This window comes from Aythya ferina (genome assembly GCF_964211825.1).
Source record: "Aythya ferina genome assembly, chromosome: 2".
NCBI lineage: Eukaryota > Metazoa > Chordata > Aves > Anseriformes > Anatidae > Aythya > Aythya ferina.
The window spans coordinates 123,021,237-123,046,110 of NC_140297.1; the positions used below are offsets into that span (position 1 = coordinate 123,021,237).

General features: G+C 35.5%; 1 protein-coding gene across 32 annotated transcripts in view; it reads right to left on the minus strand.

Moving 5' to 3' along the window:
- ASPH (aspartate beta-hydroxylase) overlaps positions 1-24,874 on the minus strand; it is a 117,360-nt gene that overhangs the window by 52,471 nt on the left and 40,015 nt on the right. For 7 of the 32 annotated variants that reach the window (XR_014689538.1, XM_084509276.1, XM_084509245.1 and 4 more), the window contains 12 exons: positions 24,556-24,633; positions 23,870-24,031; positions 23,038-23,091; positions 21,356-21,412; positions 20,798-20,842; positions 20,019-20,054; positions 18,333-18,371; positions 17,072-17,116; positions 16,917-16,958; positions 16,209-16,259; positions 15,198-15,242; positions 4,401-4,442 (listed from right to left, as the gene is read on the minus strand). Coding sequence is in view for 31 of the 32 variants with exons in the window: in XM_084509276.1 (XP_084365402.1) it covers positions 4,401-4,442; positions 15,198-15,242; positions 16,209-16,259; positions 16,917-16,958; positions 17,072-17,116; positions 18,333-18,371; positions 20,019-20,054; positions 20,798-20,842; positions 21,356-21,412; positions 23,038-23,091; positions 23,870-24,031; positions 24,556-24,633 (696 nt within the window). In the remaining variant the exon portion in view is untranslated. Of the gene's footprint in view, positions 1-4,400; positions 4,443-7,562; positions 9,431-15,197; positions 15,243-16,208; positions 16,260-16,916; positions 16,959-17,071; positions 17,117-18,332; positions 18,372-20,018; positions 20,055-20,797; positions 20,843-21,355; positions 21,413-23,037; positions 23,092-23,869; positions 24,032-24,555; positions 24,634-24,874 lie in introns of those variants that run through there. The other 25 variants (XM_084509278.1, XM_084509255.1, XM_084509274.1 and 22 more) reach the window with 11 other exon arrangements.

Here is a 24,874-nt window from a genome sequence, read left to right on the forward strand (position 1 = left end):
ATGACTATAATAAATCTTTAGCTGCAGTTATTCCAGAACAATATCCCTTGCAGTAAAAAGTATTCTACAGGGTCTTCTGTCTGAAATTACTGTCGGTTACTTAATGTTGATCATAAGGAACAATTGCAGAATGATAATTTTATTTTTGGCATGTGTTTTCACTATTCTCTTCTTCCTTTCACCATAAAGTCTTTTGGCTTCATTCACAGGCTAGAATCAAGCATCCCTTTGACAAGACCAGACTTTATTTATTTGTTATTGATTTTCCATACAAAAGTACACACTCATATTCTAGTGTCTTATAAATTTAGTTCAACATAGTGTTTGCAGCACTTTTGGACTTTGAGAACTGCATTTCTATCAAATGCAACATCCTGCCAACAGCTTATATTTAATGTAGACTATAATTAAATATCTAGGTAAATAAATAGAGCTCCCTTAAAAACAGAGCTTGCTCGTATGGAACTCAGCTTACCTAGCCTGAAGTGACCATGCTGGAGGTGAGTTAAATGTGTGTATTAAATGTACAGCCAGTGAAGCTATGGTTAAGGTTGTTAATGGAGTTTATGGTATAATTCATCTTACTCTACAGCAAAAACCTACATTTAGCAAGAAGAATAGCTCCTTATACCCTACAAGTCATACAGGTGAGATTTCTACTGGTATCAGTGGAATCCTACTTATCCTGTTCAAAGATTTAACCTAGAGTAAACTGAACGGACTATTAACCTTGGTATCAGAATGACACTTGCAGGGCTGCTTGTGGAATGACATTGTCTTAAGCCTCGTTTATGTATGCTCTGTCCCTGATGTAACACAGCTTGGTGCTCCAACCAGATGGCATTTATTTTCACTTTTATGTTTCATTAGTTTTGAAAAGTGAAAATTATATTTATAATTACATATACTGATGTTCAGTGTATGAAAGAAACAGATTCACCACAGTAAACAACTGTTCCAGTTTTGATATCCATGTTATCAGTACATGCCAATACAAGCCAGAGCAGAACACTGAAGCTCCTTCTTAATTTTTAATTTTTGCCAGCCTATGTGATCAAATACAACTAAAAAGACATCACATGGAAAGATATGGTATATTTGGTATATGTGCCCTGAGATAAGATATCATAAGATATGGTAAGATATGGTATATATGCCCTGAGTTGTACTACCTGTGAAATGTTTTAAAGAATTATTTTTCAGATGCACCAGCCCTTTCAATTCCTTGACAAAATATAAAGTCTGATGATATTCTTATGTACATAACAGAGATAACTGAAAGTAATAGTACACTACATATGAGTTTTGGTTTGGCTGGCTGCTTGTTTCTTTAGAGGAGTTTCCAGAGGAGCTTCAGTTAACACAGAAATTAGAAGGCAAAGTTGATTTTAAATATCTATTATGTTCTGCTGGAAGAAAGCCTAGAAAAAACAAACATTTATCTCTAAGACAGCAACAAATAAGTATGAATTCCTTATTCTGGATAATGGATTTTTCTTTCTTGTCAGACATACTTACGTAAAAGTATCAGCTCTCACAATATACATTTTTAAAAGATATTAAGTAACTACACCATATTCATGTTTCTGCAATTCAGTAGTGCAGAACCAAACTTTTTCCTTGGATGTGTAATGTTGCTTGCCTTCAGAAAATCTACTTTGGCAGATAGATAACAAACTAAAGTCCTAACAGACCAATAGCAAAAAGATATCTTGGTTTTGTCTGCTCTAAAGGGTAGTAAGTGAGAAAAATCTATTTAAAAAGTTGCTACCTGTCTTTCAAGCTGTTGTGTCTGTAGAGGAACCACTGTATTTCAACAACTTTTACAAGTGTGTTTAAACAATGCAAATGTGATTAAATTTGATACCTGTTCTGTTCTTACTCCTATTAAGAAAGCAAACAAGCAAACTAAAAATTATAATGTCCCTGCTCCCCCCCCCCCCAAAAAAAAAAAATAATATTTTTTACTTGTGAATGCTTCTCACTCATAAGGGACAGCTATTACTTGTCTAATTATTCTACTGTTCAAGCAGCTCAATGAAGCTAGCACAATTTTTTTTTTTTTTTCCTACTATCAATTGTGGTAAGGTATGTCCTGCCACCAAACCTAGCCTTCTGTAATTGGAAATGGGGATATAACAGCATGGCTTCACAAATAAACCAGCTGATGGTATGTTTCTTTTTCAAATGCAATGCTTGCATTCAGCATATTTAATATTTCAATATAATGTTTATATGGCTTGCCAGAAGTCTGTATTTAAAACACAAATACACAAAACACACCATCAAAAGAACACAGAAGTAGTATTCCTAAGTACACAAATATAATGGACACTGAGAAAAAGTGAGAAAGAAGAATGAAAAAGAATCACAGAATTTCTAGGTTGGAAGAGACCTCAAGATCATCAAGTCCAACCTCTGACCTAACACTAACAGTCCCCACTAAACCATATCCCTAAGCTCTACATCTAAACGTCTTTTAAAGACCTCCAGGGATGGTGACTCCACCACTTCCCTGGGCAGCCCATTCCAATGCCTCACAACCCTTTCGGTAAAGAAGTTCTTCCTAACGTCCAACCTAAAACTCCCCTGGCACAACTTTAGCCCGTTCCCCCTCATCCTGTCACCAGGCATGTGGGAAAACAGACCAACCCCCACCTCGCTACAGTCTCCTTTAAGGTACCTGTAGAGAGCAATAAGGTCACTCCTGAGCCTCCTTTTCTCCAGGCTGAACAAACCCAGCTCCCTCAACCGCTCCTCACAGGACTTGTTCTCCAGACCTCTCACCAGCTTCGTCGCCCTTCTCTGGACTCACTCAAGCACCTCGATGTCCTTCTTGTAGCAAGGGGCCCAAAACTGAACACAGTACTCGAGGTGCAGCCTCACCAGAGCCGAGTACAGGGGGATAATCACTTCCCTAGACCTGCTGGCCACACTGCTTCTGATACAAGCCAGGATGCTGTTGGCCTTCTTGGCCACACTGCTGACTCATATACAGCCGACTATCCACCATCACTCCCAGGTCCTTCTCTGCCAGGCAGCTTTCCAACCATTCCTCTCCCAGCCTGTAGCTCTGCTTGGGGTTATTGTGCCCCAGGTGCAGGACCTGGCACTTGGCCTTGTTGAACTTCATGCAGATCCTCCTGCAGAGCCTTCCTACCCTCGAGCAGATTGATGCACGCACCTAACTTGGTGTCATCTGCGAACTTACTGAGGGTGCACTCGATGCCCTCATCCAGATCATCGATGAAGATATTAAAGAGGACCGGCCCCAGCACCGAGCCCTGGGGAACACCACTAGTGACCGGCCTCTAACTGGATTTGACTCCATTCACCGTGACTCTTTGGGCCCGGCTATCCAGCCGGTTTCTAACCCAACGAAGCGTGCGCCAGTCCAAGCCAAGAGCAGTCAGAGCAAGAGGAGGATGAAAAGGAGCAAGAGGAGGATGAAAAAGGACACCAGCAGTCACTGACACCCTTTACCTCCCCCTAGAAGTAAAAGAGGAGCTACCTACAGCAGGCACTAGGCCTTCCCGAGTGAAAAGGATGCATACACAGATGCTGAGGTTTTTATCTGTGATCAGTTGCAATGATACAGCAAGGGAGAGATACAAAACTTGATCTGAATGACACAGGCTCTGCAAAGCAGTGATAGGGAATGCACAGGGCCAACACCAACGTTAACGTAGGAAGACAAGACTCTCAGTACTCAGCACCACTCACTTTTCCACCAAACTTGCCTCTGGATGTTCTTACCTAACCCATACTGGGTATCACTGAAGCAGATTGATTTCAGTGCTACCTGCTGTTTTTATAAAGCACCTACAAGTTCTCCCAGACAGTGTTTTGTGAGTGAGGATGGATAAAACTTCCCTAACACCACAGCTGCATCTGTTTAGACCTACAATTTATCAACCAGTAACACAGGTAAAACTCAAGTTACATTCCAATACACTGGAGCTATTAAGTGTTGTTATCCACAGGTTGCCTCTACTCCCCTCAGGCCACATGAGGTTCGCCAGGTGCTGCACAAGCCTTGCTATCCTGCTCCCAGCTGAGGGCAGCTCACAGGGCTTACAGGTTCTGACAGCCCCAGCTGCCTCTCACCCTGAGATCCTCGAGATGTCCGAACTGTGTGGTGATGCTACGACCCCTGAAACATCACACAGGGAGCACGACATTGAAGCCTTTTAGTTCTGAAACAGCTGAAGTTTTTAACAGCAGCCTGCAACTGTGTAAGAGAGGAATGATTTACCGTCAAGTTTTTGACTATTTACAAAAACAGTTGCACACTGCACATTTACTATTTAAGTTTCACTACTATTTAACCTAATTTAAATCAGTTCTCCCAGAAAACACAAATTCCAGAAGTGTAGGATGTTACTTTTAGATTTACTTACCTTTTTCTGTTTTGTCTTGTTCAGTCTCTTTTTCACCTTTTCCTAGAATATTAAAAATATAATTCCATTGAAGTGAATTTATGTTAACAGTTTAGGATAAGAAAGTTAAAAAAAAATTACAGTTTAGACTCAAAATATGATTGTGCTAACTGGACTTGTTTCTTCTTTAATTTTATTTTAAAAGCAAGCATAGTTTACTGTCTGAACTATGGTTACATAGAAGGTCTTTCTCTGCAGATGCTTCACACATTGCATAATTATTTCTGTCACATAAACTTTCCCCTTTAGCTAGTTGGAAAATTTAAGTGAAACACACTGCAATACAAGCTATTTTGTAAAAAAAAAAAAATTTAAAAAAAGTAGTTCATTAATTAAAAACTCCTTGGAATATGGAAATACTATCTTTATATATATATATATATATATACACACATTTGATTAAAAAGTAAAAAACATTCATACAAATCAGGAATGTAAGCCTTATTCAGAAATGACTTCAGCACTTGGAAATTCTTGACTTACTTTTTAACATTTAAAATAAACCAAATGTTTTGTGAACAGCTGAATGCGCGAGCAAATGTTAACTAAGCACTACTGTAGCAAAAAACATACAAATACTTGTATCAAAATCACGCATCTAGAAGGTACATTCAGAAACAAGTTTTTCTTTTCTTCTTTTACTGTACTCCTACCACGTTTTAATCCTAATATACTCTATAATACTTAAAAAAGAGAGTTAGCTTTTTATTTCTTCCTCCTGTCTTCAAGGAAATTCCTGTCCACCTCTTTACTACAGGCAGACAACTGCTGCTCCTGGATGTGCATACAGTACACCTTAATTTTACATTCAGCACAAGGCATAATGAGGATTAACTTCATTTGATACAAGAAATTAAATAGGGTGACTTTGAAAGTCATTCGCCTCTTCAATTACATCATGAAATCCAGATAGTCAATTAAATTGAAAGAAAATGAAAAAAAAGTGAGTTACATACTATGAAATAATTGGGAGGATATTATTACTCTAATAGGATAGTAATGAAAGCATTGTTCAGGACTTGCTAAAAAAATGTTTTTTTTTTTACACACACAGCAAGGAATGAGATGTATCCATCTGTCAGTATGGCATCAGAAATATTGTTTTTTAAAAAGAGCAATAACACAGCTCCAGATGAGAGAGAATAGTATTCATATTGCTATTATTTTATAAACTCAAAACAAGTAGCATAAACACATTACAGGATAATAAACCATGATAGATCATGCTACTTAACCACCCAGTTTCCTGGGTCACTCAGTGACTCTCTCCTGCCCATCTCTGACATTTCCATTATTTCTGCAACTTCTGTTATATCACAGCAAGAACAAGGTATGAGTTTATCACTCTAAAACTTACTCCTGTCTCCCATTTCTGGACCACTTTATTACTGAAGCTCGCACATTATATATTGCTGTCTATATTTATGTATCAGGATCATTTCTCCAAATTCTCCTAGATTTCTTCCAGTATATATTCTGCTAAATTAACTGCCATCGGTTTCAATACAGCCTCTCCATTCATCTTTTTGTACTCCAGATTCTCCTTCTAAGTAGCTGCTTTTGAAATTAAATACAACTTGAACTTGTTAGTTCTGAAGATCTTGTTTTCCTCAGTTCTTACCATGCTGAACTAAGAATTTGCTTCAGCATCAGCTACAACGCATATTGCTTTGTTCTCTCCACATTGATCTCTGCCTTACTTTGATGGTGCAAATCATTTCAATTACTCCATTTCTGATAAAGATTTAAAAATGTGCTTCATCTCAAAGACAGGGATATAATAGTTACTTTCCAGACTATTTAGTTATCAACTTAAACGAGTCATAGCCCAAACTGAAAATTTATTGGTAGCTCTTCAAGTCACTCTCATCCTTAACTCAAGTTCTCTGTTTTGACCAAAACAGATCTAGATAAAATATACAGACAACGCTGTTTTAAACAGCCTCTCTAGATTAGAGCTGCTATCATAGTGTAACATGTGCCAGGTATTCCCAAGAAAGTTTCTACTATATAGAATCGATTTATTTTTCACATTGCAGTAAGCCTAGATTTTTGTGAATGAATGTGAAACAATAACCCAAGTCACAGCCAAAATCTATTTCATATCTCATAGAAATTACATGTAACCCAATCAACAGAATAACTAACTGTATAATATAGTGGTATTTACACATACGTAATTTTTCAAGCACTAGAAACTACATAATGACATTCAGTAAATAAATGAAAATTTTCAATATCTTTCCAAAAGCCAATCTTAACAATTTTCTTCACTTAGAAATATCTGGATTATGATATGATACATTTTCTATTACTGAGAACATGAAAAGTCACTTAAAATTGTAGTAAATTTTCAATATTAAAATGGTATTTCAGTATCCTGCTTTTATTCAAGTTTTGCTTTCCTTATTGGTATTTCTTCTTGTGATTTCCAAAAAAACAACTGGATCCAAGATTTTATACATTCATTGAGATATGACAAGGAGGAATGTAGCAATGTGGAAAATATGAAGATATTATGTTGGGGACTTATTTTATTTTTTTATTTTTTAATAATTACAGTTCTATATTCAAGTGTATTTCAATATGAAAATACAAAACTATTTGAGGTCTTAAAAATTCAGGGAAGCTTCTTTTGAAGCACAGAACTGAATAAACACAACACATTTCTTAGACTTTTAATTTAGATTATGGACCATAAAATAGAATAGCTTCTGTGAAAAGTAGGTGTCTTTAACAAAGGCAAGATACATCTAGGATGTCACAGTAATTTCTCATCCATTTTAAGTTACAAATATAAATTACATGTAGTGAGCAAAACTGAGACCAAATTAGTTGCCTAGTTGCTAATATTCCAAAAGACACACAACACAATAATAAAAGACAATTTAGAGTAATGCACATTCCTATCACATATTACCACCTAAAATAAAAATTACTTCTGCTTACTAGATTTCCTCCTCTTTGTAAATTTTACTTTCAATTATTTTCAATTATATTTTTAAAAATTCAAATAATTAACTTGGAAATTAATAAGATTAGTTAGTATCTGAGGCAAATATTTATCCCACATAGTTAGTATACCGCACTTTGGAAAAAATAATGACACTAGAAAGACATAGATATTCTTCTGTGTTTTATTGCAGCCAAACATTAAAACAGATGAAATATACATATTTTCTTTAATAGTCCTCTTGACCTTGCCCAGCCTGGCATATTTTTGTAAACATGAAGCACATAAAAATCACATACCCAGTTACAAAATACTTGGAATTTGATCACAGCATAATATACTCTCACAGTCCTGTTAGTCTACAAGTAGGCTGCCACTGTTATATAAAAAGTCCTCCATTCACCGTTCTACAATTATTCCCAAGCTTCATCACAAAATATGGCTTTGTAAAAATTATTGCTCTGCAATTCACAATCACAGGTAAATTTATGAGTATATCCCATCCCAAACCACATCACAGTCTAAGAGTATTATTGCTTTCTTGAAAGTCTAAAGAGGCCACTTTTAACATCTTCTATGTTTATTAATCATATGTACCACTCATTTATGTGGAGTCTTACTGAAGTCCCAAACAAAAGAAGTCAGAGTATATGATGTCCCTTTATCTAGAACTGTAAGCAACTGAAAACCCAACTGAAAACCTGACTTCAGTTCACGTGTTACAGAAGTTTAAAATCTCCCTGTCAACCAAAAGGCAACTGCTGTTAGCGTTACAAATTGATTTTAAACATTTGTTTTTTCCAAGCTCTCACATTAGACTTAGCTTTTTTTTTTTTTTTTTTTTTTTAAAAAAAAAACACAGCAATTATTCCTGAGCCAAAAAGGAGCACATGCAAAATGCCAAAGAATAAAGTGTGTCTTTGTAATTGTGGAACAGCAGCATGGAACAGGTAAAGAGTACACCTCTAGAATTAAAATTCTAAATCACTCAGTTGTGTACCGTTTACAAGAGCATTTACAATTGTAGGTTTAAATTTTTATACCCTAATTTTCCTAAGGTTGAATTTATTTATTTAGATTTACAAATTCAGTATTTATGCAAATTTAACTTTTTTTTTTAGTAGTTCACTGAATACAGTTTCCTAAATCCAGCTTTAAAAATCATTATATTGCTAGGATAAGTATGATAATTTTCCTGAAATCAACCTGATTCTGGTGATTCTGCTTTGTTTCAATTTACACTGACTCCCTGCTGGGCTATTGTGTAGTTTCTAGAAAATATTGCTTCAAAACCAAATGTACATAAATAAAAAGTTTTAATGCACCCACTAAAGATTTCTGAAAAAAATATGTAATTTAGTAATCTGCCCTTTTACTACTGTGAATTAAACATACACAGTTTGTATATTGTTAGACTATTTTCAATCACCTGAAAATCATGTAGTGTATCTGTTGACATAATGTCAGTGCAAAGAGATAAAGTCAAAAACTTCACAGCATAGTGTGCCTGATTAGTGTTTCCAATAAAATGCGTTTAGTCTGTATGCTATACCAGCAGTTATAAAACATTTAAAAATTCATAATATTATGTTTCATCAAACTGCTCTGTACACACTGTATGAATCCACAACAAAAGATATATATTAAAATCTGAAAAAATGTACTTGCTGCTACTTTATAAATAGAATATTAACAATTGTTTGAACAGCACATATGAAATGTAGTTCAAAGTCTTAACTCTGTCATGAACACAGAAGAAAAATAAAACTAATGAATTCACTAAACTTGACCCCCCACAAAAAAAAAAAAATAAAATCAGACAAGAATGTAAATTAAACATCCAAGTGTTAAAAAAAAGCTTACTAAAATGACAGTTGGCTACAACCCATTTACAATATCTTAGTGTTTGCTCCCCAAACCCTGAACTGCTCAGTAATTATATCGTAAGATCTATTACAACCATCTGCTCTCCCCTTTGTAGCGTATGGTTAGGGCTGGTCCTCCTGATGTAGGGACTTTCTTTTGAAGCTTTAAGTATCTGAAAAAATAAGGGGAAATCTATATTAAAGGACCAACCAAAACACAACTTACACTAAAACAAAATTAATCATCTTAACAGCTAAAAAATGCAACTTTGTATTAGACTTTTAAGAAAGCTCTAATTTCTAGGAGTTATCATAATGAATATACACAAAGTTGCCATAGAAGGTGGGAAACGTAGTTTCAAATATTATCTACACAATAATTTATGTACTCTTTCTTGAGCATATGGCACTTCATTTACCTTGCGAGGTGGCCCGGATTTCCTTTACAAATGCATTTTTTTTTTAATCCCCTTTTTAATATCAAGGACAGGTACAATGGAAAAGGGGAGCCAGGGAATGCAGGGAACAAGGAAGGGTCAAAGTTGTGAAGTGAAAACTACTCTACACATAATGGATTTCAGCAAGTTGGGCTAATGCAGGGTTATGAAAGTATCAAGGGTACAAGACAAAAGGGAAAAAAACATATTTTAAATTTGAACATACAGAAGAGGGATAAAAAAGGAAGAGTAAAATATCCCCCCAAAAATGTAATATGTCTCCCTTTGAATATATCCCAACAAATACTATGCTATCACAACCACTGCAATTTACATGCCAATGTAAAATGGGATTAATCAAAAATCCTATATCAGTAATATTTCAAAAGCTAGCGTATTATACCATTCGAGTATATTAGTTTGTAAATACAAATTGCAGTTAAACTAGTCTACTGTTGACAAGTAATACCAGTAATAATTTTAGAAGTAAACTTGGGGAATTGGAAAACAGCACATACAGATATGTAAAGATGCAGTTGCCTACCATTAAATTTTTTTTGGGTACTATTCCCTGGAGTAAAAAAATAAATAAATAAATAAATAAATAAATAACTTTTCACTTGCACACCAGCACATTTAAATCCCTAACTCAATTTCTTTCCACTGAAGATGTAAGAATGCATCTTACAACTAAATTCATCTTCTGAACTACCTCCTGTATTCTTTCCAGAACAAGTAAGCTCCTGCGTTTCAGATAAAAATCAAACAATGTTTCTAACCCGATACAAACTGGTACCACTGTGCACCAAACGAAGTTGCATGTATTTATATTAACTGAGAATAAGGGGTCTATAGCGACCTTTCTAAGTATCTTTAAAACACCAGAAGCTATGTTCATTACGAAGAGTTATATATACACATCTTTCACATATTTGCAGAGAGCATATGTGTATATTGGTACTCTTCATTCATAAGAGAGTACTTAATTGTCTCTAGTACAATCAACTTTAATATTATTATTGCTGAATTAACAGGAAATAAATCAAATCACATGAGAAAGGAATTCTGACAACAAGAAAAACATACTGAATCCTGTATCAAAAAAATATATAAAAATTTTTGACTTTCTAGTAAATATGAATTTCATCCTCCAAGAGGAAAATACTATGAGAATAATGTTTCCTCCAGTCTTTCTCATCTAAAGAAGGCAGGAAAACATACTTTACAATAGGAAAATTCCATAATTGTAATGATTGCATTCCTGGTTAGAATTTTTCTATGCATATGCTGCTTCATTTCTCAATTGTTAGAGATGCTATATAATTTGAGTCCTACATTGTGCTGATAAGCTTTTTATAAAATGTGATACACAACTGGTTGATAACTCTTCTGCCTTCAAAGCGGTTCTTACATAACTACACAAAATACTTCATCTCTTTCAGTATTCTTGTATACTATAGCAGATTTTGTTCTGATCGCATTATTTTCATTTTCTGCTTCATAAAGGAAAAATCACAAGCATCATCTAATGCATCTAATAGTTACTCACATTGAGTAACTAAATAGGTTTCGATCAATTCCTTCACTTTTTTTCTGTGAGGAAAAAGAAAACATTCACTTCTTCCAGTGCTGCTATTATTACCTATTTTGAAAATATACATCAGGATAAAGCTATGTTTCCCTTGAACACTTATCTGTGATTTAAAAAGTGCATTGCACTAATTTGAACACGAAGGAAAAAAAGAATCTAAACAGAAATTCAAAGGGACAAGAAATATACGGTATTTCATAGTAAAACAAGTTATTTTTGATCCTAACGGGGTTTGAAACCAGTAAGGATTCTGTACCCCGGTAAATGAAAAGGAGAGTGGCCAACTAGGTTCAACTCCACTATTACATTCAGAAGTCTATTTAGAACTAAGGGAAGCTGCACAAATGGAATATTTGTAAAACCATCCACTACTGTGTAATACATGTAAGATTATTAATATTATTGTTTTGTGAAGGTAGGAAATGCACTTACTGCTGCAAAATTGAGTCATAAATTACAGCACAAACACTGGCAGAAACATGGTCCATGAAAACAATCAAAGATTTCAAGTTGATACCTAGAGTTTGAATTTGGTTCCAAAATAGTATGTCTAAGTCAATATCATCTCTATATCCTCATATAACTGATGCTATGCCGTAGAATTTTCTACTGCTGAAAGATTCCAGTAGTCTCATAGAAGCCTTTTTGTTAGGCAGCAACATTTTCTGCAAGAAAACAGACTTATCTTTTCTTGTTCTACAGTTCCAAGCAGAAGGACAACAAACCAGCTGAATGAATACTATCTTCACTGAACTTCTCACCAATGTTGTCAAAAGTAACAACTACTTATTCTTACACTGTCTATAACTTTTGTTTAAAACATTTTATACTCATTAGGAAACTGAATATTTTTATTAGTTATCTATTCATGAATGCTTACAACTTTAAATGTTTCAATACACAATCAGAGAATCATAGAATCATTCCTGACACAAGCCGGGATACCATCAGCCTTCTTGGCCACCCTGCTGGCTCACGTTCAGGAGTGCATCAACCAACATCTCCACAACTTTTTTCTCTGTACAGCTTTCCAGCCACTCTCCCCCCAGCATGTAGTGCTGCATGGGGTTGTTGTGAACAAAGTGCAGGACCGAGCACTTAGCCATGTTGAACCTCATCCCACTGGCCTCTGCCCTTCAACCCAACTTGTCCAGGTTACTCTGCAGGGCCTTCCTACGCTTCAGCGGATCAACACTTCCCCCCAGCTTGGTGTTGTCTGCAAACTTACTGAGGCTGCACTCAATTCCCTCATCCAAGTCATCAATAAAGATATTAAAGAGGATGGACCCCAGCACCGATCCCTGGGTAACACCACTGGTGACAGGTCGCCAGCTGACTTTCACTCCATTCACCACCACTCTCTGGGCCCGACTGTCCGTACAGTTTTTAACCCAGCAAAGAGTGTACCTGTCCAAGCTGTGGGCTACCAGCTTCTCCAGGAGAATACTGTGGGAGACCGTGTCAAAGGCCTTGCTGAAGTCTAGGTAGACTATGTCAACAGCCTTTCCCTCATCCACCAGGCAGTCACCCAGTCATGGAAGGAGATGGGGTTGGTCAGGCAGGACTTGCCTTTCATGATCCCATGCTGGCTGAGCCTGTTTCCCTTGGTTGTCCCGCATATGCCGTGTGGCTGCATTCAAGACGAGCTGTTCCATCACCTTTCCTGGCACCAAGGTCAGGGGGACAGGCCTGTGCTTTCCTGGGTCCTTCTTATGACCTTTCTTATGGGTGTCACGTTAGAAAATCTCCAGTCATCCAGAACCTCTCTGGATGACCAAGACCACCGATTGATGATGGAAGAAAGAGGCCCACATCACATCCACCAACTCTCTCAGCACCCTCAAGTGGCTCCCATCTGTCCCCATGGACTTGTGACAGTCCAGGTGGAGCAGCAGGTCTCTGTTTCCACCCAGCCTTCCTGGACCCTCTGCCCCTGAGGACTGACCCCCACAGGACCCTTCCTACCAATGTCCTGAACAATTCAAAGTCTGCCCTCCGCAAGTCCAGAGTAACAGTTTTACTGACACCACTCCTGACTTCACCAAGAACAGAGAACTCTACCATGTCACGGTCACTCTGCCCAAAACATCTCCCTACCACCACATCTCCCACCAGTCCTCTGTTTGTGAACAGCAGGTCTAGTGGAGCATCCCCTCTGGTAGGCTCACTAACCACCTGAGTCAGGAAGCTGTCTTCCACACTCTCTGGGAACCTCCTAGACTGCTTCCTCAGGGCTGTATTGTATTTTCAGCATATGTCTGGGAATTTAAAGTCACCCATGAGAATAAGCACTGGTGATTGAGCGACTTCCACCAGCTGCTTATAGAACACCTCATCCGTCTCTTCATCCTGGTTTGGCAGTCTATAACAGACCCCCACCAGGATGTCTGCCTTGTTGGCCAACCCCCTGATCTTTATCCACTGGGACTCTACCTTTTCATTCCCAACCCCAATCTCAATAGCATCCCAGCACTCTCTAATATAGAGAGTCACACCACCACCCTTCTTCAGTTGCCTGTCCCTTCTGAAAAGGAGCTTGTAGCCATCCATTGCAGCACTCCAGTCGTGGGAATGGTCCCACCATGTTTGAGTGATGATGGCTTGGTCATAGTTCGCCTGCTGCACAAATGGCTGCCAGCTCCTCCTGTTTGTTGTGTGCGCGTGCTATGTGCATTGGTGTAGATGCACTTGAGTCATTGTCCTCACCCTCAAACCCTGGGATTGCTTCCCCAGGCTTATCTCTATCGAGCTTCATTTGCCCCGTTCCCCTTCATACGTAGTTTGAAGCCCTCTCTCAGAAAAAAGCACTTATGTATGGATAGAAGTATTTCAGATCACCTCAGTTAAGGTTCAACATGTAAATTAAAACATGAAATAATCTGTACTGGGACATCACACAGATGTCCTGTGTTTTTCACTTCTCAGGCTACTTCTGGCATGTCTAAACATTAAATACATGTTTACTTCCCCACAAGGAAAGAAAAGTCGCATAGAATTACTGTGAAGGTACGACACCACTTCAGAGCTTCTGCATATCGCAAGGATTAATCAATGAGCAAAGGTGATTGAAAACCTTTGCCCAACAAGCACGCTATACAGGCATCCAGGCTAACGAGATCTAAACAAACAGCACCCAAGGCTCCTGGATTGCAATTGCTGTCATTTCCTACTGAGAGATAATACCCCTACTGTATTGTTATGAAGAGCAAACAAACGACTTGTAATACCAAACTCTAAAAAAAAAAAAAAAGCAGACCTAATCTAATATACAGTCTTTAAATGTATAAACTCTCCCGTCAGAGACACGGATTCATTAGGTAGCTACTCTAAAAATGGTAAATACTATTGTCATGCAGCCAATGGAAAAGCTGGAAGTGCTACTGTTTGTAAAATCAGCTATGTCAAAAAAAATGCGATAACATGACAAAACAATCTTGTTTACAGACCAGTGCATAAAATGTGCTAGTCTAACTCCAATAGATCTGACTGATACACAGACAAGTAACACTAATATCACCACCCATGACCAGTTACCCTAGAAAGGAAGCATGCACATAATTTTTAGACCCGAAACATTTATTTTTACCTTCGCAGATAAAGTATCCAACTCACTCTGAAATTATTTAAAATTAAGTTTTAATTTAAAACTACTCACAGATTTATATGGAATACTTCCATACAATTCAATAGCCATCACTAACATTTATGCAGTACAAGATAAAAAATTATTGCTTCAAAAATGGGAAACAACTTCAAATGACAATAATGACAACCCTTCACACCTCTCCAAAAATGGTTTGTAGAACTTACCACGTAGCTATAATTTAAAAAAAAATATATATATATATATATATATATGTATATATTTTTTTAATATATATATTTTTAAAAGAACACTTAAGATTAACTTACCCACTGGATTATCATTTGAATAATCCTCAGTTTGAACAGGGATTTCTGTAAATGAGAAGTGCACAAACAACTGAAACTGGTTCTCTAAATATGTACAAAAAGCTGCATATTTTCTCATATGTTCATAACTGTAACCTATCAAGCCTGCTCTGTAATACTACTTTTGCTGAAGTGGGATGCAAATTTTCCTCAGCTAAATTTTTCCAGGGGAAAGATTAATACCTAGGGAGGCAAGCACTTAATTTGCAGTACTGCAATGTTTCAAAAATCAAACTTCAAACTTATGAAATTGTACTATTCAAAGTACAAATCTCCTCCCACTTTCGTATGCTATTAGAATATGGGCTTACAAAACATGACCATACTTAGGAAGTTATAATGTTCCTATCTATAACTGTGAAATATTTTACTTGAAAATTCAGTTCTTTTTAATCCAGGATGTACATTTACATGAGAAATGTCACCAATTGCTATTGCTGCTAATAGACTGAAGGTTGCACATAGCTGCTTATTCATGAATAGGGGGAGCCTGGTTCACTCACTGTAGACGGTAAGGAACACTTAAAAGAAAAATTGAAATATGCTCTGACTCAGGAATCCTGTAATGTACACTGCTCAAAGCTAGGGTAACATTCCACTTTGCGTCTTATATATATATGCTCTTTTTCCAGAGTATGGAACACACAGCAGAGCAAGGAAATCTTCAGCTTCTTATGACCTAGTATTATGATCACTATTATTGCTGTAAGTTATTCTGAGCTGGAGCACTCTCAACTTCTAAAATTGAGCTGTGCTATGTAAGCTTTTAAAATTTTGGCATTAAAAAAGCACAGCAAAGCAAAAGAGAACAGGGTAGTTTCTAACAACACAGTTATGTTTGTCCTTAAAGGAAAAAGCACTGCAGAAAAAGATATAAATGCATTTTTATTGTAGAATTCCTGTCTACAATACTATTTTTTTTTCCCTTCACAAATAAGTAGCAAATTCATGCGCAATACATGAAATACAAACCTGATTCCTCTGTTTCAGTGGCCAGGTTATCTTCTGTATGTTTACTTTCTACTGTTGCAAAGAAAATAAATGATTTAAGTTACACATAGTGTGTTCTCAATTTTGCTTTTATTCCTCATGAACCACCCGGCCCCATTAGTATCAAACAAGGAGTTAAACTGCAGAACTGTTTAACTGTAGAACAAAGGCAACTGAATGCATTTCATATTAAAAAAATAGCTCTTCACTCTTAATGACTTCTATTACTCCCCTCCAAAAGTGATTTTTGTTGCAATGGTTATTTTTGTAAACAAATTTTATAACAAATTTTTCAAATAGAAAATTTGAATAAAACGTAGCATCAAACCCTATAAACTGTGCTAAGAATAAACTGTTTAGATCACTTAGCTCTAGCTGACTTAATTAAGGTCATGTTTGAAAAAAATCTTGCTTAATGATACTTTAAATTCTTGAAGCTAATCTTCAAATTACATCTGATTTGGTATTCATCTGAAATTCCCTGGCACCAGCACAACAAACAAAAATTCACAACTTAATCTTTTTGAGCAGTCATCTGGGAAATTAACATACTCTATTCCACAAATTGAAGCTTTAAGTACTTCATGCAGTACACTTTCCTGCAATATTTTTCTCTCTATATAAAATTACATTAACAGATTTAAATAGACTTACAAAGTGTTTTCCTTCTCTATTTATAAGAGCACATACCTGACATCTTTTTATCAATTTCCAGATCTTCAATAATTTCATCTGTAAGTATAAAAAGATAAAAGTATGTAATTAGGTGTTTTTTTCCTTCTCCCCTTCTTCATCAGCTTCAGCATCTTTCACCAAAACCCTAAGATCACAATAACAAAATATACCTTGCTCTGCAGCTTCATGTACTTCCTCAGGAAGGTCCTCAACAGCTAAAAAAAAAAAAAAAAACAACATTCAACTCAGAGTAATAATGAAGCCAAGTTCTAAATTGATGAAACTTGCATACAACACCAAAGAACAAAGCGAGCACACAGACACGCTCAACTGTGAACAGAAAATTGCAAAAAGCAAACATGAACTTTCACTAATTTTGAGGGAAAAAATAGATACCTTAAATTTTCTTTCCTGTTTCACTACAGAACTATTGTATTAGTAGGTATTTCAAAAATCACACCCTCTAAACATTAATTACTTACTTAATCATTTGGATTAAATCACAGTAACTTAAAAAAAATAAACACATTTCCTTCCTGAAAGATGAGTAAATTCAACTTAAACTGAGGCTTCCATGGAAAAATTAAATATTTTTATTTTTATTGTAATTGAATTTGGCATCTTTCAACTCATTAGCTGTCTGCTTCAGCTTATGATTATACAGGTAATAGATACTTCCGATTTATCTACGCTACAGCATTTCTTGAATTCATTCTAAATTAAGCACTTGTGTCTTTTTTATTCGCTTATCTGAGATGACTTTCAAAAGAGCTGGTATTTGAAGATAAAGTATAAAGAGCGGACCAAAGACTAGAATTATTTTAAGTGGTTTAGCTAATTAGAAAACAGCAACAGCAAAAAGCATCCACACCAAAGTAGCGCTAGTATTGGAACCTGTAAAATCTGAATTTGTTTCCTGCAAGATACATTTTTTTGAACTTCCGGAAGTAGGCACTAGTTATGAGCCAGGCACATGGCAAGCAGGCTGAGTGCCTAGGCCAAATGACTGTGTTCCAAAGACCTGCAGAAACCCTCACATGCCCCATTTTGTCTCAGTAATGCAATCTCAAGATTTAAAGATGAATCTTTGAGGATGGTAATATTAAGAAGAGTCTTAATTCGTAGTCAGAACTCTGGCTTGATAACTATAGATGCTGTAATGAACATTTCCCATAACTGGTATTACACTGTGATTGAAGATTACACAGATCTTATATTCCAATATAAATTCACCTTGCCATTTACATAACGGCCTTTGTGCTAAGTTTACTAAAATATTTCTCTGATTTTAAAAATTATACTCCAATAATACTTATTATAGAGATGTTTCACTTTAACTACATATGAAATAAAAAGGACTTTCCAATACGCCCGATATACATATATGTAAATGTACACTTGTGTGTACATACATGCACCTATAGACTATACCTGTATCTTGAGTCTCAGTCTCCTCTTCATGTTTTGGTTCTGAAAAGAAAAAAAAAAAAGTGTGGTTGATTTTCATGAAGTATCCTAAGAATAATTTATTTGTTAGGCATCTAATTCATTTCTCTTTTGACAAACGCAAAGCTCTCAAAGGTTTCCTCTGCTTCTGGAGCATGCTTAGATATATGAACCCTCGCTGGTACCCATAGGGGGAATTCTACATATAAAACATATCAAACATGAACATAATGCTGAAATTTCAGTATTCCTATGCACACAAATGAAATATTGAAAATAATGACAACAATAAAGCTATCATTCTGTACATTATAATTCACCTATACTCCCACTTAAGTTTAAAGTGGGAGTATAAACTTAAATTTTATCTTAAAAGGTAATAATAATCACTTGGATCCCCCTCCATCCCTTTAAAAATATTCTTACAATATACTTTCAAAAACTAATCCAAAATTCTTTCTTTCTAATCAAAAACTAAAACTTGTTTTCTTTCTCTAGTTTCATTGCTACAAACTACATAAAAAACTTATCAAAATATTGAAAGTTGTGCACAATAATTACGATTGATTTATTTACACACTTCACTGTGGGCAAAAATACACAAATATTTCAGCTAAGGAATTGTTAATGTTAGTAATATCTATAGAAGATATGAAGAGACCATTCCTTTCCACATGCTAGACACACACACAAAGCGACTGCAGCGTACAATAGGCCTCCAGTTTGTCTCAATGCCATGCAAAGCAGAAGTGAGTATATGAGCTGTGATCCTATTAGAGAGGTTCTATGATCTTAATTAAGAGCTAAGTCATACAAAGAAAGAGTCAGAAAAGAAACTGAACTGCTCTGGCTAACAATCATTTCGGCAGTGCCCTCTCAACTTTCTGTGAATTCATGGGAGCATCAAGAATGGAGAAAATACAGTCAGAGTGTTTGCCACAAGAGGAGAAACACATCTGACAGACACTGAGAAGATGCCTTGACTCTAGGATAGAGAAGCATACACTTCAGCTAATTTCTCTGACATTTGCATCTGAAGCTTTAAAATGATTCTTCTTGTGGAACTGAACTTCTGCTGTTCTTAGAGCTAACGTCAAAAACATTAGCTTTATGTTTGAGAAGAAGAACTTCTCATCTCCGTGATGGCTTCCATCCCATCTTTGGCTTTAGAATACAGGTGCTAGAAACTCCCTTCTCCAGGAAAAGAGCAAATGTTTCATCTTCCATCCAACTAAAAGTGTGTTTTCATGAGAAGGGTTGAAAGGTGCAAAGGAAGATGGGCCAGGAGACAACAGGGATGAAAACTAGGTACTACAGCTACTATAATGCTGTCTAGTGTACATTCGTGAACTTCCATTTGCTCAAAATGGACAGTCTGCTTTTTATGCCACGTAGGCACAAAGCATGATAAAGGGGACTGGTATGGGCATGTAACCTATATGTATACTCTACAATTGTTCCAGCATTAAAGACTGATCGATTGCTCACATGCACAGGGCATTTGATCATCAAAAACCCCTTATCACATAAGTTACAAAATAATGTGACAGCACAGAAAAATTTAGGACAAAACAATTTCACTTTCATAGTACTTAAAGACTTTCAGAACAATATGGTGATAAAATAAGGGTCATGATATTGTCATTTCACTAGATGTAACAGTTCTCATACCATGTTCTTCATCATAATCCCCATGAACTCTATCCTCTGTTTAAAAGGGGAAAAATTCAGTATTAGAATCCATATAATTTTAAAGATAATACTTGCACACAAATAATGAAGCATCAAGCTTATTCAGGAAAAATACTCAAATCTATAGTGTATTACAGTTAATAAACTAAGAGTTCATTTAAACCTAAGATTTTTTAGAGATTTGGTGGGAAAAAAAAAAAATTTCTGGCATCACAAGGTAGACTTAAACATTCATCACTATCATTAGGGTCGTCTTGTACAAGTCATGAAAACATCAACAAATGACCTACAATTCATAATGAAAACTCTCAAATTGTTTTTATATACAGCAAAATTTTCCACAACTGTATTTTGTAATGCCTTTTTTTTTCCCTATAGATATGACATTTTCCCTGACATTTATACACACTATCTTCAAAGTCCTTAGCAAATCCAAGCTGTTTTTTTTTGTTTTGTTTTGATCCACAGAAGCATCTCTATGCATTTTAAAATACACACACACTCCTAGATATTTAACCCTCAAAATATTTTTCTTTCCACTTGGCTCACATTACGAAGAAGTAATATTCATGTAGTTCTTTGCATTATTTCAGAATGTAAGTAAATAAAGATGTAATAACTTATAAACCAATATACTTATGAAACTGATACTGTATACGACCTCCATTTGTGGGGGGGGGAGGGGGGAGAGGAGAGCAGAGGGACTTGTTTGAAGACAAAATTCAATGAAAGTTCTATAAGAAGACTTTGCATTGTACCTGCATAATGTTCGACAGCATCTTCTAACATTAGTTCAGTGTCACCTTAAATAAAATTATATAATATTTTAAGTTCTAATAACGTTTTCACACACAGGAAAAGTTAAAAGGTTACATATTATTTACCTCAAGAATAAGAGAACTAGGCATACTTGAATTAATATAACATTTTATTTGAAATTGACAGATTGTCAAGCACATTCAGGAGCTACATCACAATATAATGAGTTTAGGCATATTTGCATTTAGGCCTAGAATTATTAATAGAGTAAGTCTTTGACAACCTGTTGATTAGGCTGGAGAACTACTCCAGTAAATAGTTGTGCAAGTATTTGTGGCATGTTCTATTCACAACTGTAACAGTAACATAGCTGCAAAATCAATACTGTAAAAATCAGGTTTATTTGACACTGCTTGAAAAAAACGTTTGAATAGAAAACTGACTTAACAGTGAATATGATATACTACTTTGAAGCCTGTTTTAAAAAGCACAAGTGATTATATTACAATCTAAAGTTAATAAAATTTACAAAAAAATTACAAACAAAATTTACAAACCTGGAGCTTCTGGATCGCTTACTGTCCTCTCTACATCCATATCATAATCATATGAAACTGTAAAGTAAATATGAATATATACATATATTTAATATTGCATTGTTTTTTAACTTTCTTGAATGTGTCTTTCAATAGCTAAATGCAACTCTTCAATTGAAAACTATTAAATGACATTTGCAACTAAACACATAGCAGTCTAGTGGAAGGAGCTGGATTACTCTCCCTCCCTTTTCATACCCTTGGTATGAAAACTAGGTACATGAGAGCTGTAAGTCTGCATGAACATTTTTAATAGCTCTAATATGAATCAAAAATATCATCTTCCTGCATCCTAAAAGTTCTAAAATAGTTCCTTTAGTTCTATTTTAGTTCTACAATAGTTCCTCCTGTTCCAGTGCTCCAATAGTTCCTGTGTTGGTGCTGGTCTACAGAGGACAACCACTGCCAATAAGAGCCAGAAAACAAACCTTGAGAAATACTCAATTCTGGCATCATAGAAATTGAACAATTTTTTTTTCTTTTTTTTTTTTTCCCCATTGCATTGCTAAATCTCTGACTACAACTCTTTGAGATGTTATTTCTATAGTCAGTATGACACATCAGACAACACATGGTACTGAAGATAAAATAACTTATCCTTTTACTTTGTATAGCAGAATTGATTCCAAATCGGTAGCTGGAAAGCAGAAACTTCCCAACAAGGGTAGGAATAATTTTTTTGTGTTTTTTTTTTTTCTTCTTTTTCTTTTCTTTTTTTTCTGTATCATATAAAAATATTTTGTTGTCATATTTGGCATTAAAAAAAGTCCAGAACTGGACTATTATCTTTGGCTCAATGCTTAGTCCAAACTGAAATCCAGGTCTGATATCAATGGAAGAGGCTGCCTGTACTATAAAGAAGCATTATTAGTAGACAGATAAAAACACTTCCCAGACAGCAGGGAAAATGTAATGTCCATCTCATGTTTCTCAGTTTCAGGACTAATGGTTAAAATAAGCCAACACCATTCTGTAAAGTATCAAAGAAGGATGAAGATGGCTAGACGCTAACTGGATGTACTTGCATGCAAAATTTTCTAAAGCTTTGAAGATGAATTAAGGGTGTATCCTAGAAAGACACTACAAGGATAGTTCCATATTAAGTCCTTGGAGCTGACTGACTCTGATAGCATAATTGGCCATAAAATATTAAATAGTCCTGAAGGAGAGGTTAAAACTGTCTGCTTCTGAAAGATGTGAGGTTCTATGTGAAAACACAAGATCCAGACTACTGACAAAAATATAGGCTAGAAGAACCTCAGCACCGTAGAATACAAGACAGGAATAAGAGCAATAAAACCTTATTCTCAGTTTCTTAGACGGTACAACCACATAACTCTCGCCTGCCCAGATTGCAAACACATGCAATAGCCAGAAACTGAAAGTACAAATTAAATTTTTGCACTACCCGAAGGCAAAGTTTCCACACATACCATCCCCTACTCTTTTAAGAACTATTTGCCATATCAATTATGATGCGTTCATCTCAGAGTAAATATATCCAAGACAGGAACAGACGTTTAGTGAATAAACATTTTCAAAATGGTATGCTACTATACTAGTTTAGCTTTTTCTGTTTTGCTTTTTTATATCATTGTCAGTGTAAAACTAATATTGCTGAGTTTGGAGAAATAAAATTATACCTGGAACTTCAAATGTTTCAGGCTGTGTTGCTCCAAGATCTACAGGATCAGCATCTGAGAAATTGAGAAATAAGCATAAATTAAAAATTTAAGCTTTTTTTTTTTTTTTTTAAAAAAAAGTATAGCATGGCACTGCAAATGCTATAAAAGAATGTTATATAAGAATAGACAAATTTCTAAGCAGAAATTCTAAGAAAATTTATTCTAATGCAAGAAATATTCAAAAGAATAAAATTTATATATGTAAAACTGAGAATACATATACTTGAAACACATTTGCTCAAAAAAGATGACTGTCCCTGAAGAAATTTTTTTCCCAAATTCAAGTCTGCTGTTGGAAAACTCATCTCTGTGAAAGTCTAAATGTAAGGAAAATAGAATATATTCATATAACATTGTTCACTTATAACATTCTCTTGAAGAGCTGTATTAGAAGTATATTGAGAATAAGTCTGTCTACAAAAGCTAAACTCTTAAAAATTTAGTTAAAAAAATCTAGAAAGTCCAGAAGCACATTCCGTAGATATGATTTGAGCCCCTCTGTTTTGGGGAGAAATATGTAGCTAGAACCCAGATTAACTCAGTTGTTTGAAAGCCACACTGCAGTAAGTATATAATTTACAGTCAGCTGGATTCCACAACTTGTGGCGTTTTATTATCCCATTTTGATTAAAAAAAATATTTGCTAAATAGTGCTTGCAGTAGTTGACACTTGCTAAGTTTCTATGGCAAGCAGAAATTAAAGAATCGCTTTTTTAAACAAGAAGGGTTTCTATTTGTCTGTTCACATTTTTGTCAACATTTGATTTTAAACATTTAGTCATTCAGATACCTTTCTGAAATGAGTCTGGTGTCTCATAGTCCTCTGTCACTTCATTCTCTAATTCTCTGAGCAAGTCATCTGTTGCAGGAGCTTCAAAAGTTTCTCCATGTGTTTCTTCCTTCTCTTGCCACTGTTCATTTACGCTTTCATCTACATCTTCATGTCCCTCTCCTAATTGAGGATACAGATTGTTAGAGAATACACAATCATTGGTAAATTCTGCTACAAGCAAATACTCAGCTTTCAAGACACCTATCATATTTTTCAACTACTCCCCAGCAGAGAAGGGGACAAGTGACTTGTCTCACCCTTACCGTAGTATGAACCCAAAGTATCTGCACTGAATGCCTTCGTTAGTCATTAAGTGAAATACAGTAAAAATCCTGTTTAACAATTCTTGCACTTTACAGAGTGTTTTTAGGAAGTTCTTGTCAACTGATCTGAGCTACTACTGCCAAACACCTCTAAAAAGGAAAAAAAAAAAAAAAAAAAAAAAAAAAAAAAAAAAAAAAAAGAGAGCCACAGACTGGGGATATGAATTTTTCAAGTATTTCTTGGAAATTACAAAGTATTTGCTTAAAATGTATTGTGCAGGCAAAAGTACTTTGAGTGCATACCAAAAACAGACTGAGATTTGTCTTGCCTATGTCAAAATTTAGAAATTCTTCAGTGATTTTTAAGTGTTAATGCATTACCAGGCTCAGAATGGACAGCTTCATGAAGAACAGGTTGAATTTCCTCTTCCAATTCTACATCATCAACATTCTTGTGCTCTAAAAAGATTACAAACTGCATTGAAGGTAAGCGCAAAAATCTAAACACTAGCTCAAGGCTTGCAGTGTCTGGTAGTCTCCATAAAATCTTTACTCCATTCCATGAAGTTCTCTGGAAATTACTTGGTGAATCTCTGCAACTCATGTAATTATAAATCCAATTTGGTTTTGTTTACTGTCCAACACAGAACATTTTGCATCATTACATTAAATCATTCTGAAGACCAATCAGAAGAATTTA